The 19,351-nt window shown below is 59.0% G+C and overlaps 5 protein-coding genes across 5 annotated transcripts; all 5 read left to right on the top strand.

Annotated features, from left to right (window-relative positions):
• The first annotated feature begins 54 nt into the window (after nt 1–54).
• BJ171DRAFT_442439 (chaperonin Cpn60/TCP-1 family) lies at nt 55–3,451 on the top strand. The gene is made up of 11 exons (XM_053108094.1): nt 55–207; nt 346–436; nt 649–785; nt 1,002–1,146; nt 1,307–1,389; nt 1,565–1,885; nt 2,021–2,194; nt 2,262–2,349; nt 2,431–2,618; nt 2,729–2,821; nt 2,996–3,451. The coding sequence occupies exons 1-11, from the start codon at nt 151–153 to the stop codon at nt 3,254–3,256; spliced, it is 1,638 nt and encodes a 545-aa protein (XP_052966454.1). The 5' UTR covers nt 55–150; the 3' UTR covers nt 3,257–3,451.
• A 934-nt stretch (nt 3,452–4,385) lies between these two features.
• Nucleotides 4,386–6,900, top strand: BJ171DRAFT_424294 (uncharacterized protein; the record flags this gene model as incomplete). The annotated part of the gene is made up of 6 exons (XM_053107658.1): nt 4,386–4,760; nt 4,934–5,083; nt 5,310–5,396; nt 5,462–5,554; nt 5,691–5,903; nt 6,127–6,900. 6 exons carry the CDS (start codon nt 4,386–4,388, stop codon nt 6,898–6,900), a joined length of 1,692 nt encoding a protein of 563 aa, XP_052966453.1.
• A 20-nt stretch (nt 6,901–6,920) lies between these two features.
• Nucleotides 6,921–7,688, top strand: BJ171DRAFT_105894 (uncharacterized protein). Its single transcript, XM_053105407.1, has one exon. The coding sequence runs from the start codon at nt 7,004–7,006 to the stop codon at nt 7,583–7,585; it is 582 nt and encodes a 193-aa protein (XP_052966452.1). The 5' UTR covers nt 6,921–7,003; the 3' UTR covers nt 7,586–7,688.
• Nucleotides 7,689–7,928: 240 nt separating this feature from the next.
• Nucleotides 7,929–11,166, top strand: BJ171DRAFT_505639 (Enolase, C-terminal TIM barrel domain-containing protein). The gene is made up of 10 exons (XM_053111044.1): nt 7,929–8,100; nt 8,415–8,484; nt 8,736–8,831; nt 9,099–9,227; nt 9,323–9,625; nt 9,813–9,950; nt 10,080–10,199; nt 10,341–10,542; nt 10,679–10,846; nt 10,985–11,166. The coding sequence occupies exons 1-10, from the start codon at nt 8,086–8,088 to the stop codon at nt 11,046–11,048; spliced, it is 1,305 nt and encodes a 434-aa protein (XP_052966451.1). The 5' UTR covers nt 7,929–8,085; the 3' UTR covers nt 11,049–11,166.
• Nucleotides 11,167–17,056: 5,890 nt separating this feature from the next.
• Nucleotides 17,057–18,956, top strand: BJ171DRAFT_581951 (uncharacterized protein; the record flags this gene model as incomplete). The annotated part of the gene is made up of 2 exons (XM_053114135.1): nt 17,057–18,021; nt 18,503–18,956. 2 exons carry the CDS (start codon nt 17,057–17,059, stop codon nt 18,954–18,956), a joined length of 1,419 nt encoding a protein of 472 aa, XP_052966450.1.
• Nucleotides 18,957–19,351: the final 395 nt, after the last annotated feature.

Raw genomic sequence — 19,351 nt, 5'->3', positions numbered from 1 at the left:
CATGCCGCTCCTTTTTGGGATGCAAGACCAGGGCTCCCGCCCACCAGCGGCCCACATCTCTCGCCCAGATCGCCTCGCCTCGCCGTCGCCCCCCGACTCCCGCAGACTCCCCACCGCCGCAGCGCCTCTCCCGATCCGCACGTCACCGCCATGGCTCTCAAGATCCCAAAGATCGGCCTTCCTCAGATGCTCAAGGATGGCTACAAGGTACCGCCGCGCAGCCGCTGGCTTGGCTTGGCTGGCTTTTCGAGGCTTGTCGATGGCAGCGAGCCGATCTGATCTAGTCCGTCCTGACCCCTCTTGTTCGGCCCGGTGTGCGCTTCTGTCGTCGCATCCGGCCCACAGCATATGCAAGGTCTCGAGGAAGCCGTCTTCCGCAACATTGCTGCCACCAAGGATCTGTCCAACATTGTCCGGACCTCATTGGGCCCCAACGGTACACGATCGCCCCGATCGATCTGCATCCTGTTCCCAGAACTCGCCCACGGGTTTCTCTTCCGCTTGTGTGCGGCCCGGATTCCTGATTACGGCCTCTTGGCTTCATGGGATCGTGGTCGGTCGTGCTGTGCATTGAATCGCATGTTTCTCATCATGCTTCTGCCTGTCGTTGTTGGACGGCTGCTGCAATCCTGGGCCCGATCTACTCAGGCCGCAACAAGATGGTCATCAACCATCTCGAGAAGCTCTTTGTGACCAACGATGCCGCCACCATCATGAAGGAGCTCGAGGTCGTCCATCCCGCTGCCAAGCTGCTGGTGATGGCCTCCCAGCAGCAAGAGACCGAGGTTTGTGATGCGATGGCGGCCGCAGGGGTGGCCAAAGCGATGTCGCTCTGGTGAAGCCAGCAGCGGGTTGGAGCCATCGCCATCGACGACGATCGGAAACGGCTAGCACAGTGTGGGTCGCGACTGAGTTCTACCGGCCCAGGACGCTGCCTTGCACTTGCCCTCTGCTTGCCCTCCGCTTGCTCTAACGCCCAACAATCCCTCATCCATATCCAGATGGGTGATCAGACCAACTTTGTCGTCGTCTTTGCAGGCGAGCTTCTGCAGCATGCCGAGTATCTACTTCGAATGGGTTTGCATCCCAGCGAGATCATTGATGGGTACAACATCGCCAGCAAGAAGGCCATCGAGATTCTGGAATGTATGTGATCGGCTGAGTGTCTGTCCCGGCTGTCTGTATCGAGTTTGTGCGGACTCGGATTCAGTCGGGTTGTTCGCTGCGTCTCCATCACACTACTTGTGTATGAGAGAGGATCATTGGTGGACATGGCATTTTACTGATCTGGCGTCGCCTCTGACAGCGCTATCCGTCGACTCGGTCAGCGATGCCCATTCCAAGGCCGAGCTTTTGAAGGTCGTCCGCACTGCCATTGCCTCGAAGCAGGTTCGTATCGTCCACTGAACGCCCGTAATTGTCCCGAGCTGTCCCGAGAAGAATGGCGGCTCTGTGCACGCATTCAGGCATTTGTAGCGAGTCGAGTAGCATCAGCACATACAAGCGAGCCTGGGAGATAGCGCTCATCCTTGCACCTCTCTTACCCCTCTCGTCTGCTGTCCAGTATGGATATGAGGATCTGCTGGGCGAGCTGATTGTCCAAGCCGCTCTGGAGGTCATGCCCAAGACCCCCAAGGACTTCAACGTCGACAGCATCCGTGTCGTCAAGATTCTCGGCGGCAGCATCCACGACACCCAAGTCATCCGTGGCATGGTCTTTGGACGCGAGCCCGAAGGCACCCTCAAGAAGGCTAGCAAGGCCAAGGTCGCCATCTTCAGCTGCCCATTCGATATCTCGCAGACCGAGACCAAGGGCACCGTCCTGATCCACAATGCCGAGGAGATGCTCAACTTCAGCAAGGGCGAGGAAAGCAGCATGGAGAAGGTGCGTTGGGCTGTGGGCTCTGCTTGCCCTGCATGGGCCTTCAGTGCCAGTCGGTTCGCTGGCCAATGTGGTCTGGATCAGATGGGATGTATCTTGACACCTTGGGTTGCTGGCGCTCTCTCGAATCCCGTACAGATCGTCAAGGAACTTGCCGATGCTGGCGTCAAGGTTGTTGTGTCTGGCAGCGGCATTGGCGATCTCGCCCTGCATTTCCTGAACAGATACAGCATCCTGGTCTGCAAAGTTCTCTCCAAGTTTGATCTGCGCCGATTATGCCGTGTGACTGGTGCCACGACGCTGGCTCGTCTCGTGAGTATCCTGTCTGTCTCGCGCTGCAAACATCGGAGCCAGCCGCTAACCCACCCGCCTCATCCAGGGCGTTCCTATGGCCGAGGAGATGGGCTATTGTGACATTGTCGAGTCGGTTGAGATCGGCAGCGATCGCTGCACCGTCTTCAAGCAAGGTAGGTCGAGCGGCGTGCCTATTGCCGGAATCGATTTGCGACAGTCTGCCGCCTGTTGCTGACCATCACCACTCCCGCTAGAAACCGAGGACACCAAGACGGCCACCATCGTCATTCGCGGCGCCACCATGAACAGCCTGGATGACATCGAGCGAGCCATTGACGATGGTATCAACGTCGTCAAGGCCATCACCAAGGACCAGCGCCTTGTTGCTGGTGCCGGCGCTACCGAAATTGAGCTCGCTCGCCAGCTGCAGTCCTTTGGCGAGGTGAGTTTTATCTAATTCCGGCACTGATGAACTGTCTCAGCGTCGGGTCACCCGTTTATCGAGGCTTCTGTGAGTCAATGCTGATGACCTCCGCTTCATGCTTTTTCCAGAAAACTCCTGGTCTCAACCAGTATGCTATCAAGAAGTTCGCCGAGTCCTTTGAGGTCATTCCCCGCACCCTTGCTGAGAACGCCGGCATGGATGTAAGTTGATACTGGTCAGGCGGCTGCTGTGCTGCTGTGCTGCTGCGTTGCAAGCGAGTGCCACGTAGTGATGTTGGTTGATCGCGGGCCACTCGTTCCCAGGTTTTTCGTTGGCGAGCACCCTCTCCAAAGATGACATATTGCTCATAATCGATGTGCTTCCTCCTCTACCAGAGCACTGTTGTCATCTCCAAGCTCTACGCTGCCCACCAGGCTGGCCAGGGAGCTGTTGCTGTCGACATCGAGGGCGACAGCAACGGCACCTTTGATGCCCTGAAGCGCAACACTCTGGATGTTCTCTCCATCAAGAGCTCGGCCATCAAACTGGCCACCGGAGCTGCCATCACCGTCCTGAGTGTGGATCAGATCATCATGAGCAAGCCTGCTGGCGGCCCCAAGGTCAAGGAGAACAAGAACTGGGATGAGGACGACTAAACGCCGGTGCTTGCTGTTTCGGGCCGAGACAGGGAGCGAGGGCAAGCGAGGGGGGATACTTGAATTATGCCGCCTCGGCCCTCGCCTTTGACGTTGGACATGCAACGGATGCTCGTTCGCACACAATGCCGGCTTGCGAGCCCCATCCATTCTTGTATCATACAGCCTCAATGAAGTACTCGATCACACAGAAAACTGCGCCAGCCTGCTGACTCGGAGTTGTCGTGCGATGACATTGCTGTGCCTCTGCGCTACTGGCAGGCGCGGCCATCGGTGTCCTGTAATACCCGGAGCTGCCTCCACGGCATCCTCCACGGCATCCTCCACAGCGTCCTCCATGGCTGACCGCTGCCTTCGCAAGAGCACCCGATGCAGAGCATCGACCATGCCACAGGACGGTCACCATTGCCTTTGCTGTCACCACGCGCCACAGCCGTGACTCACGCGATCGCCTGCCCAGAAAGGAAAAGCCCTAGTGCAAGCCCTCGCCCCATATCTGGCTCGCCGATCTGGCGCCAGCTTTTTCTTCTGTTCCTCTCACACCACCAGCCCTCCATCGCCCTCAAGCGTGATCCATCTCATATGAGCGGTCGCTCTGGTGGTATGTGCATTCTATTGACCCCGAGCGACGCCGGACTGGATGCACTGTGCTTGCCGCTGCTTCTCTGTCCAATCTTGCTTGGCTCTGCCCACGCTCTCGACTGTGTTTTGCTCATCTCCTTCCTGGTGCGATCTGTCCATCTGCGGAAACGCTCGACTCGACCGAACTCGACTTGGCTCGGCAACAGCTCCCTGGTTCGAAGAACAACAGCAGCACACGCCTACAGTCGCTGATCGTTCGCTGCCGCCTGTCACGAACACCCAAGCTCACTCTGCCCCTGCTACCACTGCCAAGCCTACCACTGAAGCTATGAGCGGTACGGACACTTGGCTGTCGCCAGGACGACAAATGCTTGGGTGGTGCAGGGCATACATATATGCACAGTTGATCGACCTCGCCAGTCATCGTGCACCGGGTCTGGAACGGGAAGCTGATGATTCAACAATCTTCTCCCCCTTCACTTGCGTTCATGTCGTGCTGGCACGATGCCGCGGTCGATGTCTCGTCGCCGTCCGTAATCGATAATCGATGCAATCTACCCGGCGTCACCTAGCCCCATACCACGTCTGTGATATCCAGGGTGACGACATCCAAGGTCTCGGCACCATCAAGCTGCCATTCAAAACACCCCTCCGTGCCCTGGAAGTTGCCCAGGGTGCCGCCGATGTCTCGATCGTGGTCCGCAAGACCTACGAAGAGGGCTTTGTCGCGATCTCGGGTGCTGCCCTGAAGAAGGCCCGCAAGACCTGGGAGAACAACGAGAAGAAGCGTCTCAAGGCCGCCGAGCAAAGCGCCAAGAACGCGGCCGAGGCTGAGAAGCAGGCTGCTGAAGAGGCTGCTCGCCTGGAAGAGTCCAAAAAGATTGTGCTGACTGTGGATGAGTCTCTTCCCGCTGCCAAGAAGGTACGGCGCCCCGCAAAGCCACGCAGCGGCGTATTCGAAACCAGGAGGGGCGGCGGCGACATAGCAAGCCGATCTGGGGCATTGCACTCGTACACACTGAGAGAGTGTCCAACCTGAGTCTCTTTCCTCTACGATCGGCGACACCGTTTCTAACCTGTTGTCGGTTGATCCAGATTCGGATTCGCGACTCGACCGAGAGCCGTGAGACTCGCGTCGTTGTCAGCGGCTGGGTCCATCGCCACCGTGTCCAGGGCAAGGATATGGCCTTTGTCGTCCTGCGTGACGGCACTGGCTATCTTCAGTGTGTCCTGACTGGCAAGCTGGTATGATTTCGATGGGGCCTTGGGAGTGCGCGTGCGAGTTGTCCAGACGCTTCTTCGTGTGCTCCCGTGTGCACGCCATGTCACCATTTGCAAGAGCTGCTTATCCTGCTGCTGGTTGATTCGATGTGCGTATGCTATCTACTGTTCTGACCGAGAACTACCCTTTCCCGGCGCACACTACTTGGCTCTGATATCGATCTCGATGCTGGCCGCATAATCTATGCAGTGTCACACCTATGACGCCCTGACGCTGACGCTCGAGTCGACTGTCAAGATCTATGGTGTCATCAAGGAGCTCCCTGCCGGCAAGACCGTAAGTACGATGACCACTGCGGGACAACGGCTGCGATTTTTGACTGACTGTGGGTCTTTGTATAGGCTCCCGGCGGCCACGAACTGCAAGCGGACTACTGGGAGATCATCGGCAAGGCTCCCGGCGGCGAAGAGGCTTTTGGTAACCAACTCAACACTGTAAGCGACTGCTGCACGGGAGGCGTTGTGTCGCTCGGTTGGTCTCCTTGGTTGGCTGCCTCGATCGCCTTGGTGAGTCGGTGCGGGTTCTCACCTGTGTGGTCTTTGTGATATGCCCACCCGGATGGATTTGCAGGAATCCGGCCCCAACGTCCTTCTGGATCGCCGTCATCTCGTCATCCGTGGCGAGACAACCGCTGCCGTCTTGAAGATGCGCGCCCACGTCATGAGAGCCTTCCGCTCCTTCTTTGAATCTCGCCATCTGATCGAGGTGACTCCTCCTCTGATGGTCCAGACCCAGGTCGAGGGCGGCAGCACCCTCTTTTCGTTCGATTACTACGGCGAGCAGGTGAGCAGCCTCGGCCCATATCGAGCCACTCTGAAGCCCGCTGAACGACAGGAGTGGAGGCGTATCTGTATCTGTGCTATACACCGCGTTGTGTGTTTTCCTCCAACTCCTGTCGAACCTGTGTCGATGCCCCGGTGCACTGGATGCTGGCGAGAACGCGCCTGATCATGCGTGCTGTTGTTGATCCGTTGATCTGTTGATCGCTGCCCCCTCCCGCGCTCAGGCCTACCTCACCCAGTCCTCGCAGCTGTATCTCGAGACCTGCCTCGCCTCGCTGGGTGATGTGTACTGCATGGTCGACTCGTTCCGTGCCGAAAAGTCCCACACCCGCCGGCACTTGTCCGAGTTCACGCACTGCGAAGCGGAGCTGTCGTTCATTGACTTTGACGACCTGCTGCAGTTCATCGAGGACATGGTCGTCTATGTCGTCGACAGCATCTTTGACAACCCCGAGACGGCCGCGACCATGAAGGAGCTCAACCCCAACTTCCAGCGGCCGCGCAAGCCCTTCCGCCGCATGAACTATGCTGATGCGATCGAGTGGCTCCGCGAGCACGACGTCCGCAACGAGGAGACTGGCGAGCACTACCAGTTTGGCGAAGACATTCCCGAAGCCCCGGAGCGCCGCATGACCGATACAATCAACGAGCCCATCCTGCTGTGCCGCTTCCCGACAGAGATCAAGTCCTTCTACATGAAGCGCTGCCCTGAAGACCGCCGGCTTACGGAGAGTGTCGACGTGCTGATGCCTGGTGTTGGCGAGATTGTGGGTGGCAGCATGCGTATCACCGATCTCGTCGAGCTCTTTGAGGGCTACAAGCGCGAGGGCATCGACCCCTCGCCTTACTACTGGTTCACCGATCAACGCAAGTACGGCACCTGCGAGCACGGCGGCTTTGGCCTCGGTGTCGAGCGCTTCTTGGCATGGCTCATGAACCGATACAGCGTCCGCGAGGTGTGCTTGTACCCTCGTTTCATGGGACGCTGCCAACCTTGAATGCGGCATCTGTTAACGTGTGATGGGCTGCCTGCGATGACCCTGACGGCTGTTTGCCTGAGGCGGGAGTGTCTGAAGACTGACTTGCTGGAGATCTGCTCCGATGGCGGATGGTGCGAGCCATGCTCAATACAGACTCGGCATCGCGGCGGATGTGTGGTGCCATGTGCGGACGGGACGGCAGCGCCGATGGAGCCGGCGACGGCCGGGACATGTCTGCGAGCGTCTCCGTGTCTTTGGAGTGTGTCCTTCCTTGCTGTGGCATGTGTCTGTGGCAGACTTAGAGGCCGGCTCGGCTGTGGAAGGCGACCTCTCCGCCATGTCCTCCGAACGATCTGCCGTTTCGGAGTTGTCGGCGAGACACGGGCGAGACACGGGCGAGAGCGTCCTCGCGCGCGTCACGTGCCGGGGCGGATGCGAAATTGCATCGGCGCTGTGGGGCTTTGCTGGCTGCGATCGCATCGTCGGTGTGATCGCCTCGCTGATGCAATCGCATCGCCGATGCGGTTGTGTCGCAGCAACCAAACCCCTCTACACAGGTGCCGCCACAGACAAGTCGCGCTGTGAGCTCCGGCGTATCATGGGGGGAAGATTCCCTTTCAGCGAGGGGCGCCGGACACATCCCCGACAGGCGGGCCCGGCCTGGCTCCTCCGCATGCGCAATGCGCGGAGGATATCTGCGTGACGGCGATGGATCCGGATCCTGCGACGGCCCGGCGCTGCTCGTCTGCGCGAGCCGCTGGCAAAGCGCATGCTGGTCTGGCTTGGGCGCGGCTCACAGCCCAGCCCCGATGCAGTGTGATGCACGGCTCGCAGGCCCCATCGAAGCAACCCACATCGAAGCAACCCCATCGAGGCAGCCCCGTCGCGATAGTGCCCAGGCGATAGCGCTTCATATGACCATTTCGGACTCATCTTGGCTGGCGATGGCGACGGTGCCTGTTGTTCCTGGCGCTGTGCGATTGGGTGTGGCTTAGCGGCTTATCGCAGCGCTGTGCGTTTGATCCATTTCGTTCGGTGGCGGGGGGTGGCTGGCCGCCGGCTGGCCGGCCGCGCGCTGGCTGGCCCGCTGGGCTGGCTGCTCCGCGGCGGCCCTTGCAAGGGGCGAAAAAAAGCATATATACCGATCCGGCCGCTTATCAGCCCCGATCTGCGTCTGATCTTCCATCTCCTCGCGCATCGACAATGACCCTCTCTAAGGTACCGTCTGCACGACACCTCCGAGGCCGCGATCGACTGGTGCCGCCGTGCTTGAGCAGCTGCTCTCGGGTGGATCTGCGTCTGGCGATGGCGATCATCATCGCCATCGCCCTCCATCGTCCTCCATCGTCCTCCATCGCCTTCCGCCTCCCCGTTCCGTGGCTGCTCTCCGACCTGGCTCCATCATTAAGCAGCCGCTTCGCTGTCGCTCATAGTCGCCGCTCTGCTCCGATGGCGATGGCGATGGCGATGGCGATGACGACATCGATGCCGATGCTAATCCTGCCTCCCTCTGTTTGCTGCGTCTCCTTCAGATTCACGCTCGCCAGATCTTCGACTCCCGTGGCAACCCCACTGTCGAGGTCGAGGTCACCACCACTCGCGGTATTGCTCGTTCCTCTGCATTGTCTGCGTGGGCAAGTCCGCGCAACCTGTCCGGCCTGTGGTCCATCAACGCGCTTGCCCAGCTTTACTCGCTCGGCTTGCTCGCTTGGGAACGCTGGCTTGTCAGAACGCCTGCCTGCATATGTCCTTCGGACTGGCGGCGCTGGTTAGACCTATGGGTTAGTTGCAGAGCCCACCAGCAACGAACTAACAGCTTTTATCTGGCTCTGCTACGCGTTCTGCGACCGCAGGTGTCTTCCGCGCTGCTGTTCCCTCTGGTGCCTCCACTGGCATCCACGAGGCTCTCGAGCTCCGTGATGGTGACAAGGGCTCCTACGTCGGCAAGGGTAAGATCAGGATCTTGCTGCGTTCTCTGGCTGTGTGGGGCAGGCCGGTGACGCATCCGTCGGTGATTCATCGGCCGCGCTCGTCGGTCCTGCTCGTCGGTCCTGCTCGTCGGTCCTGCTCGTCGGTCCTGCTCATTGCCTGCGTGGTGTCGCGACCCGGCGGCTGGCTGGCTGGCTGGCTGGCTTGGTGGCGTTGCTGGGAGTTCGAAGCATCGTGACTCACCGTGCGTCGACTGACCTCTCCGATGCTGTCTCTCTGGCTCGCAGGTGTCCTCAAGGCCGTCGCCAACGTCAACAACATCATTGCTCCCGCTCTCGTTGCTGCCAACATTGATGTCTCTGACCAGGGCAAGGTCGACGACTTCCTCCTGAACCTCGATGGCACCCCCAACAAGTGTAAGTCTCATTGCCGAGCAGTGGTCACGCATCCGACACGGTGCTCTTATCCGCCTGTTGCTGACCTTGCCTGCATCCATGTGCCGCATCTGCAGCCAAGCTCGGCGCCAACGCCATCCTCGGTGTCTCGCTCGCCGTTGCCCGCGCCGGTGCTGCCAAGAAGGGTGTTCCTCTCTACCAGCACATCGCTGACCTCGCTGGCAAGAAGGACCCCTTCATCCTCCCCGTCCCCGCCTTCAACGTCATCAACGGTGGCTCCCACGCCGGCAACAAGCTCGCCATGCAGGAGTTCATGATCCTCCCCACCGGCGCTGCCAACTTTGCCGAGGCCATGAAGATCGGTTCGGAGGTCTACCACCACCTCAAGACCGTCATCAAGAAGAAGTACGGTGTCGATGGTATGTGACTCGGCTTCGCCCGCGCGCTGTTGTTTCACTCTGTTGTGTTTCTCCATTCCTACCATCCGCCTCTCGTGCTTGTACAGCCTCTCGTAGCCGTCGCTCGCTCTTCGCTGTATCGGGTCGTCTCTGCCCTGAGGATCGCACCGCCGCTTACCCCGCGCCCTTCCCACCGGCCTGATTCCAGCCACCAACGTTGGTGATGAGGGTGGCTTCGCCCCCAACATCCAGGACAACCGCGAGGGTCTTGATCTCCTCATCGAGGCCATCGCCGCCGCTGGCTACACCGGCAAGGTCCAGATCGGCATGGATGTTGCTGCTTCTGGTGAGTTGTTGTTCTCGCCAATGCCATCGGTATCGCATGGGGTGGTGCCTCACATTGCTGGACGGCACTTTCCCCCGTTGTCCACTGCTTAATCGGCGCTAACCCAGCCTGCCTCGCTGACGTCGACAGAGTTCTACAAGGACGGTCTCTATGACCTCGACTTCAAGAACCCCGACTCTGACCAGAGCAAGTTCATCACTGGCGAGCAGCTCTCTGACCTGTACCGCTCCTTCATCAAGGACTACCCCAGTAAGCGACTTGCGCAAGCAACAGGCACTGTCATGTGTGTCGCCTGAGAGCCACGCTTACGCATCAATTGCCCACTTGCCTGAGTTCTCTGTGCCGCCCGCTGACGCTCTCGCCTCGCTTCGTTTCGTCCGCCCATCGCAGTTGTCTCCATCGAGGACCCCTTCGACCAGGACGACTGGGCCTCCTACGCCGCCCTGACCTCGTCGGTCTCGATCCAGATTGTCGGTGATGACTTGACTGTCACCAACCCCCTCCGCATCCAGACCGCCATCGAGAAGAAGGCCTGCAACGCCCTCCTCCTCAAGGTCAACCAGATCGGCACCGTCACCGAGTCCATCAAGGCGTAAGTAATCATTCGCACAGCTGCACAGCTGTATGATGGGCATTGTGCAATGCTTGCCATCGTTTGGACACCGCCACACAGCACCAATCTAATCTCGGCCTGGATAACTGACAACGGCACCGTGTTGTGCCCACAGTGCCCTCCTCTCTCAGTCCGATGGCTGGGGTGTTATGTGCTCTCACCGCTCCGGTGAGACCGAGGACACCTTCATTGCTGATCTCGTTGTCGGCCTCAAGACCGGCCAGATCAAGACCGGTGCTCCTTGCCGCTCTGAGCGTCTCGCCAAGTACAACCAGCTTCTCCGGTATGTGTCCAAGTCGCAGGCTCCTTTGTAGCTGGCCTGATCATCATCCCTTTCGGGCCCCTCCCTTCCACGCCATCGGCGCAGTGTGGATGATGGCAGTCCTTAACCATTCTCCCACATCTTTCTCGCTCTCTATAGTATTGAGGAGGAGCTCGGTGCCAAGGCCAAGTACGCCGGTGCCAGCTTCCGCCGCCCCGAGTAAAGCTCTTCCTCCCTTCCACGTGTGGATGCGTCGTCGCTTGCATCCTCCATATGTTAATACACAGCGCATTTTGAAAGTGCGAGCACCCTCATAAAACAGAGAGGCGTTTTGTAAACTATCCGGAAAGAAACGGGACAGTCGCTTTCTGGCATCAGCGACACAAATCTGCCGATCCACAGGTCGATCCCCTGTGTCGATGTGTGAGTGTGGTGCATCCACTCGACCCTCTGAACTGCTCCATGGTGTATCGATATCACGATACTCGGCCTTCTCGAGTCGAGTCGCTTGGCTTCCAGGCACTGTGAGCACACCTCGCTTGAATGCCCACTGCGCTCTTTGGTTCATTGACCACTGCCCCCGAGTCCCGAGTGCATCGCCATCAATGACCTGGCGAGTGGGCAATGCAAAAGGGAAGCCGCATCGGTACTGGTTCTTCCTTTGGAAGGGACAGTCTGGAATCGCAGCAGCGAAGGCCGATTGGGCGATCAGAGCCGATTGGCGATGGGTCACGGATTGGTATGCATTCAGCGCCCCCAAACCGAAACAGGTTTTGGTGGACACGATTCCGTGCATCGCCTCCAACATGTTTGCTGCTTGTCTGCGATATCCACACCTCGTCTGCGACGTCCGCACTCTCCGTGATACCCGCACTTTGTTGTGGACACCAGCCCGCCGCTGCGATCCGCCTGCCAAACAATTCAACTGCGGCTGCGCCGCCTTGGCGTGTCGGGTATCAACTCGTCGCGCTTCTGACTGCCAATTTTGGGGGGCAGTGGTGCAATATAAGATCGTGGCATCGTCCTTGGTCGTTCCTCCTCTTGACATTCCCCCCAGCCAGCCACGCCATCGCCCTCCTCCTGGCCGTTTCGCTGCTATCATGGACATCTATGTCGTCACCAACGGACTGACGGCTCTGGGGCGACGGGCCACGAGCGAGCCCCTCACGAGCCTGTTGCCGCTGGTCATCGACCTCTGCAAAGACCTCGACAACATCCCAGAGAACAAGACTTCGTGGACCTTCTTTGCCAACCTTTCCCTCGACATTCTTCGGCTCCTCGTTCAGTCCCAGTCCAGTGTCCGCACCTATATCGAGTATGTGAGCCACTTCCAAGACTATTACAGCCGTGCCCAGAAGTTTGTCGCCGAGCTCCTCGACATCACCAAGGTCGAACGTGTGCTCAAGGGACACCAGGCCCGAACCCAAATCGAGCGCCTTTGCACGGATCTTGATGCGCTCTGGCAGGGCGTCGTCTTGGATCTCGGCCTCACCGTCGCTTATGCTATGAGCAATGCAGAGCTCGAAAGGGCCATCCGCGAAGACGAAACCCGCGAACAAATCGTCGCTGGCCGCCTTGTCGAACTACTGCAAGCCGGCGACGCCACCGCCCTCGGCGAAGTGGGTATCCGTCTTGACGGCCACGAATGGACCATCCGCCGGGTCGCAGGCGCCCTCATCGTGCTTGCTTACGACGAAAGCCTCTCGGATGTCGTCGTCTCCAGCATTGTCAGGCCTCTGCTCTTTCTGCTCCAGAGCCTCTCTCCCGTGGCTCAGGCCGTCAGAGAAGAGCCATGGCGCATTCAGCACAGGGCCATTGTCAACAGTGCCCACGAGCCCCTTCCGAAAGGCAGCTTTGGCGAGGTGCATACCGCCACGTACTTTGGCCTCAGGGTCGCTGTCAAGCACTTTCCCACCAGCTTCGATGAGGCCCAGATTACCGAATTCCGAAACGAGGTTGCCGTATGGCATCAACTCGAGCACGAGCACATCTTGCCGCTGTGCGGTGCCTGTGACATTGTCGAGCGGCCCTTTGTGGTCACGCCCTTCATGCCCAACGGAACCCTGCGTACGCATCTCTGCAACCCCCAGTCGGCCTGTTCGCTTGCCGAGAAGCTCCGGCTCCTGTTCCAGGTCGCCTCGGGCATGGCGTACCTCCACAGTCTGAACGTTGTCCACGGCGACCTCAAGTCTCAAAATATCCTGCTCGATGCTGACTTCAATGCCGTCGTCTCCGATTTCGGTCTGCAACAAACCCGCCGCACCACCGTCTCGGCCATCCTGATCCGACCCAGAGACCTGGGTCGCGGCACCCATGCCTTCATGGCCCCTGAGATGCTCACCAACGAGCCGCTGGCCGATCCATCCCCAGCGACGGATGTCTACGCCTTTGGCATCACGATGTACGAGGTTCTGAACAACTGCCAGCCCATCTGGGTCGGCCAGGACGGCCCCCTACGCATCCGAGCTGTCGAGGAGCATGTCTTGCAAGGTCTCCGTCCCGCCCGACTCAACGGCATCCCCGACGGTATATGGAATCTCATCCAGCAATGCTGGCACCAAAATCCTGCTCAGCGTCTGACCTTTGATGAGATTCGTGTCGCCCTCGAGCCATTCAAGACGGGCAACCAAGCGAACTTTGAGGAAGAACGCCGATATCCGTCGCCCCATGTCCACCAAGAACTCCGTCCCGAGCCCATCCCTGTTCCCGAGCCCATCCCTGCTCCCAGGCCCATCCCTGTTCCCGAGTCCATCCCTGTGCCCGAGCCCATCCCTGCTCCCAGACCTATCCCTGTTCTGGAGCAGTGGCGTGACAAGCTCGCCCGTGGCACCGCCATCGACTGTCTTGACCTCGTCAACCGCCTTGATTTGACCCTCGAGGACGGCGGCAACGATGATGCCGATTTTGAGCTCACCCTTTCCGTGGCCGGATCAGACTCTGTCGACCGTGGCAGCCTCGAGGCTTATTACCAGCGTGCCTTCGCCAGGATCTTCCACTATGCCAGCCGACTGCCGGAGCTACAAGTTGTCCTCTCAGCCATAGCCACGGCCCAGGTGCCTCTGACGTCCGCTGTGATATCTCGTTTGTTTGACATCGACATAGACATCGTTCGTAAGTGCGTCCGCTGCCTTGACAGCGTCCTGGATCCAGGGACCAACACTACCTCCAGCCATGCGGCTATCAGGAGCGCCAAGCACAAGGCCGTGGCCACCTACCTCCTCCACGGGGCTGCAGTCGACCAGCCTTTCCATGTCTCGTATCGGTTCCACATCGTTCTTGCTTTCAAATGCCTGAGTCTCATTGTGCGAGAGGAGCCCAAGGCCAACATTTGCGATATATACGATTTCCACGACAGCATCCCGGATTTCGACACCCTTGTTGACCGAAACATCAGCCAAGCCCTCAAGTACAGTGTCGCACACTTTGCCTCCCACTTTCTACACTGTCTGCAGCCAGACACACTCACTCGAACAACATGGAACCAGTATCAGACTGTCGGACTGGGGGATATCCTCGGCCAGCTCTTCTCCACCCATCTGCTCTTCTGGCTCGAATGCAGCTCGCTCAGCCGGCAATTCCCGGCCGTCATCAACAGTCTCGGTGAACTAAGCCGCATTATCGCAGACGCACCTGCCGCGGTCGTTGCTGCTGAAACCAAGCTCCTTGCGCAGGAGGCGTACTCGTTTGCCCAGGAGTTTGAGAGTTCGATCGTCAAGAGCGCTCCCCAGGTTTACAGCGCCGGACTGGCGTTTTGTTCGAAAGGAGGCCTGATCTACGGCAAATACGTCCTCCAGGCTCAGGGACAGATGACCATCCCCTTTGTGGCTGCCACATACCGCTCGCTCGAACAAACTACCCGAGCGCCGACCGCCAATCCGCGTGCTCTGGTCTTTGAGGGCCACACTGGTGTAGTAACAAGCATGGCCGTCACACCGAACGGCAGCTACGTTGTCTCTGGATCCAATGATGGGACGGTCAAGGTCTGGGATATTGCCACTCAGAGGTTGGTCCACACCCTCAACGATCACCACGGTGCAGTGAACACTGTTGCCGTCGCTCCTGATGGCTCGAGCATTTCCTCTGGGTCAGCCGACAGAACTATCAAGATATGGGAAACCGAAACGGGCCAACTGGGGCTCACGCTCAACGGCCACACCAAACCGGTGATCGCCCTTGACTATTTCCCGGACGGAGGAGCACTCATCTCGCGATCCGAGGAGACGTTCCTGAAGATTTGGGAATACCTCGAGGATGATATTGCCCCGATTGAAGTCAAAAACTATACCAGCCGAGGCAATTGCGCCAAATTTACACCGGACGGATCGCTTCTGGTGGCCTCGACAGATCAGTACCGAATCCACCTCCTGGGCAGCGAAAGCTTTAAAAAGCATGGGGATCTGGATGGCCACGACGACGAAATTACCGCCCTGGCTGTTTCTGCTGATAGCAGAATAGTTGCGTCTGCTTCAGTCGATCGCACGGTCAAGCTATGGAACATTGCCGAGCGCCGAATGACTTTCATCCTCCGAGGCCACGAGAGTGCCGTGCTCTCGGTCGCAATATCCCCGAACAACAGCGTCGTTGCATCGGCGTCGGACGATGGTGTGGTCAAGTTGTGGGACGTCAACGCAGGGACCTTGCTCCGGAGCTTCCAGGGAGACGCCGATCCGGTGACCTCCATCGTATTCACGACCGATAGTGCGAATGTCATCGTTGCTTCGGAGCGAGGTGCCATCAAGCTGTGGAGTGCTGACATTGATTGGGATGATCAAACCGACACTCTCGCCGAGGGACACGCTGCAGCCGTGGAGACTGTCATCCTCAGCCGCGACAACAAGTGGATATTGTCGGGATCAGACGACCGCACGATCAAGGTGTGGGACTCGGTGAGCGGCTCGCTCGTGCAGACGCTCACAGCCCACTCGGCAGCGATCCAGTCCCTTGCCGTCTCGAACGACTCGGATTCGATCCTGTCTGAGGACGTGAACGGACAACAGCTCTTGTGGGACCTGGTCGACGGAAAGTACCTTCGGTCGGCGCAGCGACCCGCCGATTTTGTGCCTGCACGCCGGCCGGAGCCCAACCTACCCGCCTGGAGCCCAGTGGCCGATGCCGACGGCTGGATCAGATTCGATAAACAGCTGCTGCATATCCCATCGGCGCTGTCGGATTGGACGCATAAAGCCAGCACATCCGTCGGTAGCATCGTTCTCTTTACCCGCGAGACTCCAAGCTATCCTATTTACATTCACGTACGTATATGTGCATGGCCCGCATGGTTGGCGAGCAAGGCCAGTATCGTAGGCAGCTGAACGACTCTGTCGAGTACTAACCTTAGCTCTCTTGGTGAACAGCCCACCACCCTCAACAGACCCGAGGACCAACGATGGTTGAACGACTTCCTCAAGTATCACCGAGACCTGGCGGCTGCTGGGCAAGCGACAGCTGCACACCTCGAGGAATAGCGCCTGTTTTCCTATTTGTCTGAATACATCCGTGTGGGTTGAGTGCATCGTACCAGTGTGTATCGTATCAGTGTGCATCGTATCAGTGTGCATCGTATCAGTGTGCATCGTATCAGTGTGCGTCGTATCAGTGTGCGTCGTATTGGTGTGCATCGTATCAGTGGGCTGTGCGCACCAAATCCATCCGAGCAGGCCCTGATCCATTTTGTCGTGGACCGCCGCTGATTCGCAAGCACCGCATGGCCACGGTGGCACCGCCCGTGTCGTTGGCTCAGCCCGCACCCAGTGGCCGATTCCCCCTTGCATTCCTGCTGGACGCCGCCCGCCCTTTCTGCCGACCTGCGCCGGTGCTCTTGCGACATCCTCCAAGCATCCCGCCGCCCCTGAGTCGCTCTGTCGCCGTCGCCGTCGCCGCCATCACCGCCTGGATCGCACTGCCGTCTGCAAATATGATCGCCATGCGCGGCCCCACGAGAAAGGTGAGACGCCCCTCCCCCGCGGCGCAATCTGTCAACCAACGAATATCGGCTCGCCAAGCCTCCTCGCCGGGACTGTCGATGGAGAGCGCACGGCGACGGGCTGGGCTCGATGGAGTGTCCGGCACAACAATAGGCCCCTCCTGTTGCTCTCCAGCTTACGATATGGCTCTGTCTTGCCTTGCCCGCAGATTGCACTGGTATCGTCTGGCCTCCTGGCTCTGCTGCTGACCAGCGGCTGCGTCATGGCCGACGCTGGTTCCCTTACCGATAAGGCGCCGGGACCGACCATGGCCGAGCAGACGCAAGCTGCAAGCAGTGCCGCCGTGCGAACAAATTCGGCGGCTTTCACACCCGATGCACCCCCTGTCGACCATGTGCATCCGCCCATCCAAGTTATCGGCTGCCTGATATCGCTGGCCGTCACGGCCGCAATGGGAGCCGCCGCGGCTCGGCTCGTGCCGCTTACCGGAATCCGGCCTCCTCCGATGCTGTCGATGCTGTTCACGGGCGTCCTTCTTCGCAACCTATTCCCTTCGATCATTGTCTCCATCCCGCACTCGTGGACAACCAAATTGTGGTCGCTCGCGCTGACGGCGGCGATTGCCCGAGCGGGGCTGACCCTCAAGCTCGACCGCAACCTGTGGCAAGTCCTCAAGATCGGGTCCATCCCGCTGCTGGTCGAGTCGACGGTGCTGATGTGGCTGGCCTTCTCGGTCCTCCGCCTGCCGCTTCCATTTGCGGCGCTATTTGCCTTTGGAATCGGCAGTATCAGTCCCGGGGTGGTCGTGCCGCTGCTCTTTGCGACCAAGGAGCGGATGGCTGTCAAACGCAGCGGAGGACTGCCGCTGACCCAGAACGCAGCCGAACTGGCCCTGGGCAACGACCTTCAGGGCTTGCTCTCGATTCTGCTGGGCTCGATTGGCATCGACGTCTTTGTGGCCACGACGGTCTTTGGCATCTCGCTCTCGATCAGCTTTGGAGTTCCCGTCTCGGTTTGGAACGTCGCCAAGGAACTGGCCACAGGGCTCTTGCTCGGCACCTTCCTCGGAGCAGGTCTGGGATGGACTATTCACACCTATGCCGGACGGTATTTTGGTGTCGCCGGCGTCTATCTCGGAAGCGCGATCGCCATGATGGCTCTGAAGCAACAGGGAAGCGTTGGGGCAGCCAGTCTGGTTGTCATGCTTGCCTGGAGCACCTGGGCCAACGGCGGCACGGTCCAACACGAGGACTTGGTCTGGGCAGACCAGCAGTAAGTGCCAGTGTCGATAACGGTGTCGATAACAGTGTCGATAACAGTGTCGATGGCATCTGCGGGCATCAATCGGGCACAGCGGGCACTGTGCTGCATGCGCTACGGACGGACGATGGTGTCTCTACTGCGTTTGCCTTGGTTAACACCGTCGATACTTTCGCCTCTCGTGCCCATGTCACTACCGATTCGATCAACATTCTTCACACCCTCGCTTATCAATGGATGTGTTCGCTGGGATTCCCACTGTCGATGATCGCGATCTGCCTGGACTACCCGCCGTCGGCACTTGTCCCTGCCAACATCGATCTGGCATATGGCTTTACTGCACTCCCGAACACACCTGAACATTCCCGAACACTCCTGAACACTCCTGAACATCTCGTCGTCCCTTCATCTCGGCATCCGACATTCCGACATCCGACATTCCGACATTCCGACATCCGACATTCCGACATCCGACATTCCGGCATCCGCTCAGGCTGAAACGCGTCTGGACGCTGTTGGAGCCGCTTCTCTTCCCCATCATCGGCTCATCCATCTTCCTGGGCGAGATGCCCGTCTCGGTCGTGGTTCCTTGCGTCCTCATCATCAGCTGCGGGTTCGTGTTCCGGATGCTGGCCACATATCTGGTGAGCCGGGAGCTCGTCGGGTTCGGACACATCGAGAGCATGTATGCCTCCGGCGTCTGGATTGGCAAAGCCAGTGTCCAGGCCACGTTGTGCACGGCCGCCATCGAAATGGTTCACTCGGTGCACTTTGAGCACCGACGCGAGAACTATTACTCTCAGGTGGTATTTGTGGGCATGGTGACGGCGACGCTCTTGGCACCTCCGATCGCCAGCGCCCTCGCCCATCGACTCGAGTCCGAGTTGATGATGACCCCGCCGGTAACACCGCACGGCCAGCAGCTGAAGGAATCTGATCTCCACTGAGCAATCGACCCTCAGCAATCGACCCTCAGCAATCGGCCCTCAGCAATCGGCCCTCAGCAGCCCGCACCGAGCCCACCCCGTTAGAATACATCACGAGCAATCAATCAAGAGCAGCCACCATTCAGCATTGTTTTCGGCTCCGTGGAGAGCATGCAAGCCCGAGAAGTAAAAATCAGAAACAAAACAAAGATAAAGAGAGCGAGTGGGTGAATGCGAGAAAGGAAACAACAGGGAAACTCAATTCATTTGGCATCCTGTTGGCATACCATCCCCATACACACACCGCGCACGCACATCATATATCGTCGGGTGCGAACAACACATTGGAGCATAAATCAATGTAAAACACCCCGTCGCAACTCGATAGTCGCACCATGAAGGCGCAGATCCTGTTC

Source organism: Polychytrium aggregatum, assembly GCF_025602895.1.
Source record: "Polychytrium aggregatum strain JEL109 chromosome Unknown BJ171scaffold_19, whole genome shotgun sequence".
Lineage (NCBI taxonomy): Eukaryota > Fungi > Chytridiomycota > Chytridiomycetes > Polychytriales > Polychytrium > Polychytrium aggregatum.
The sequence above is the reverse complement of the archived record's forward strand: the minus strand, read 5'-3'. Positions and strand labels throughout refer to the sequence as shown.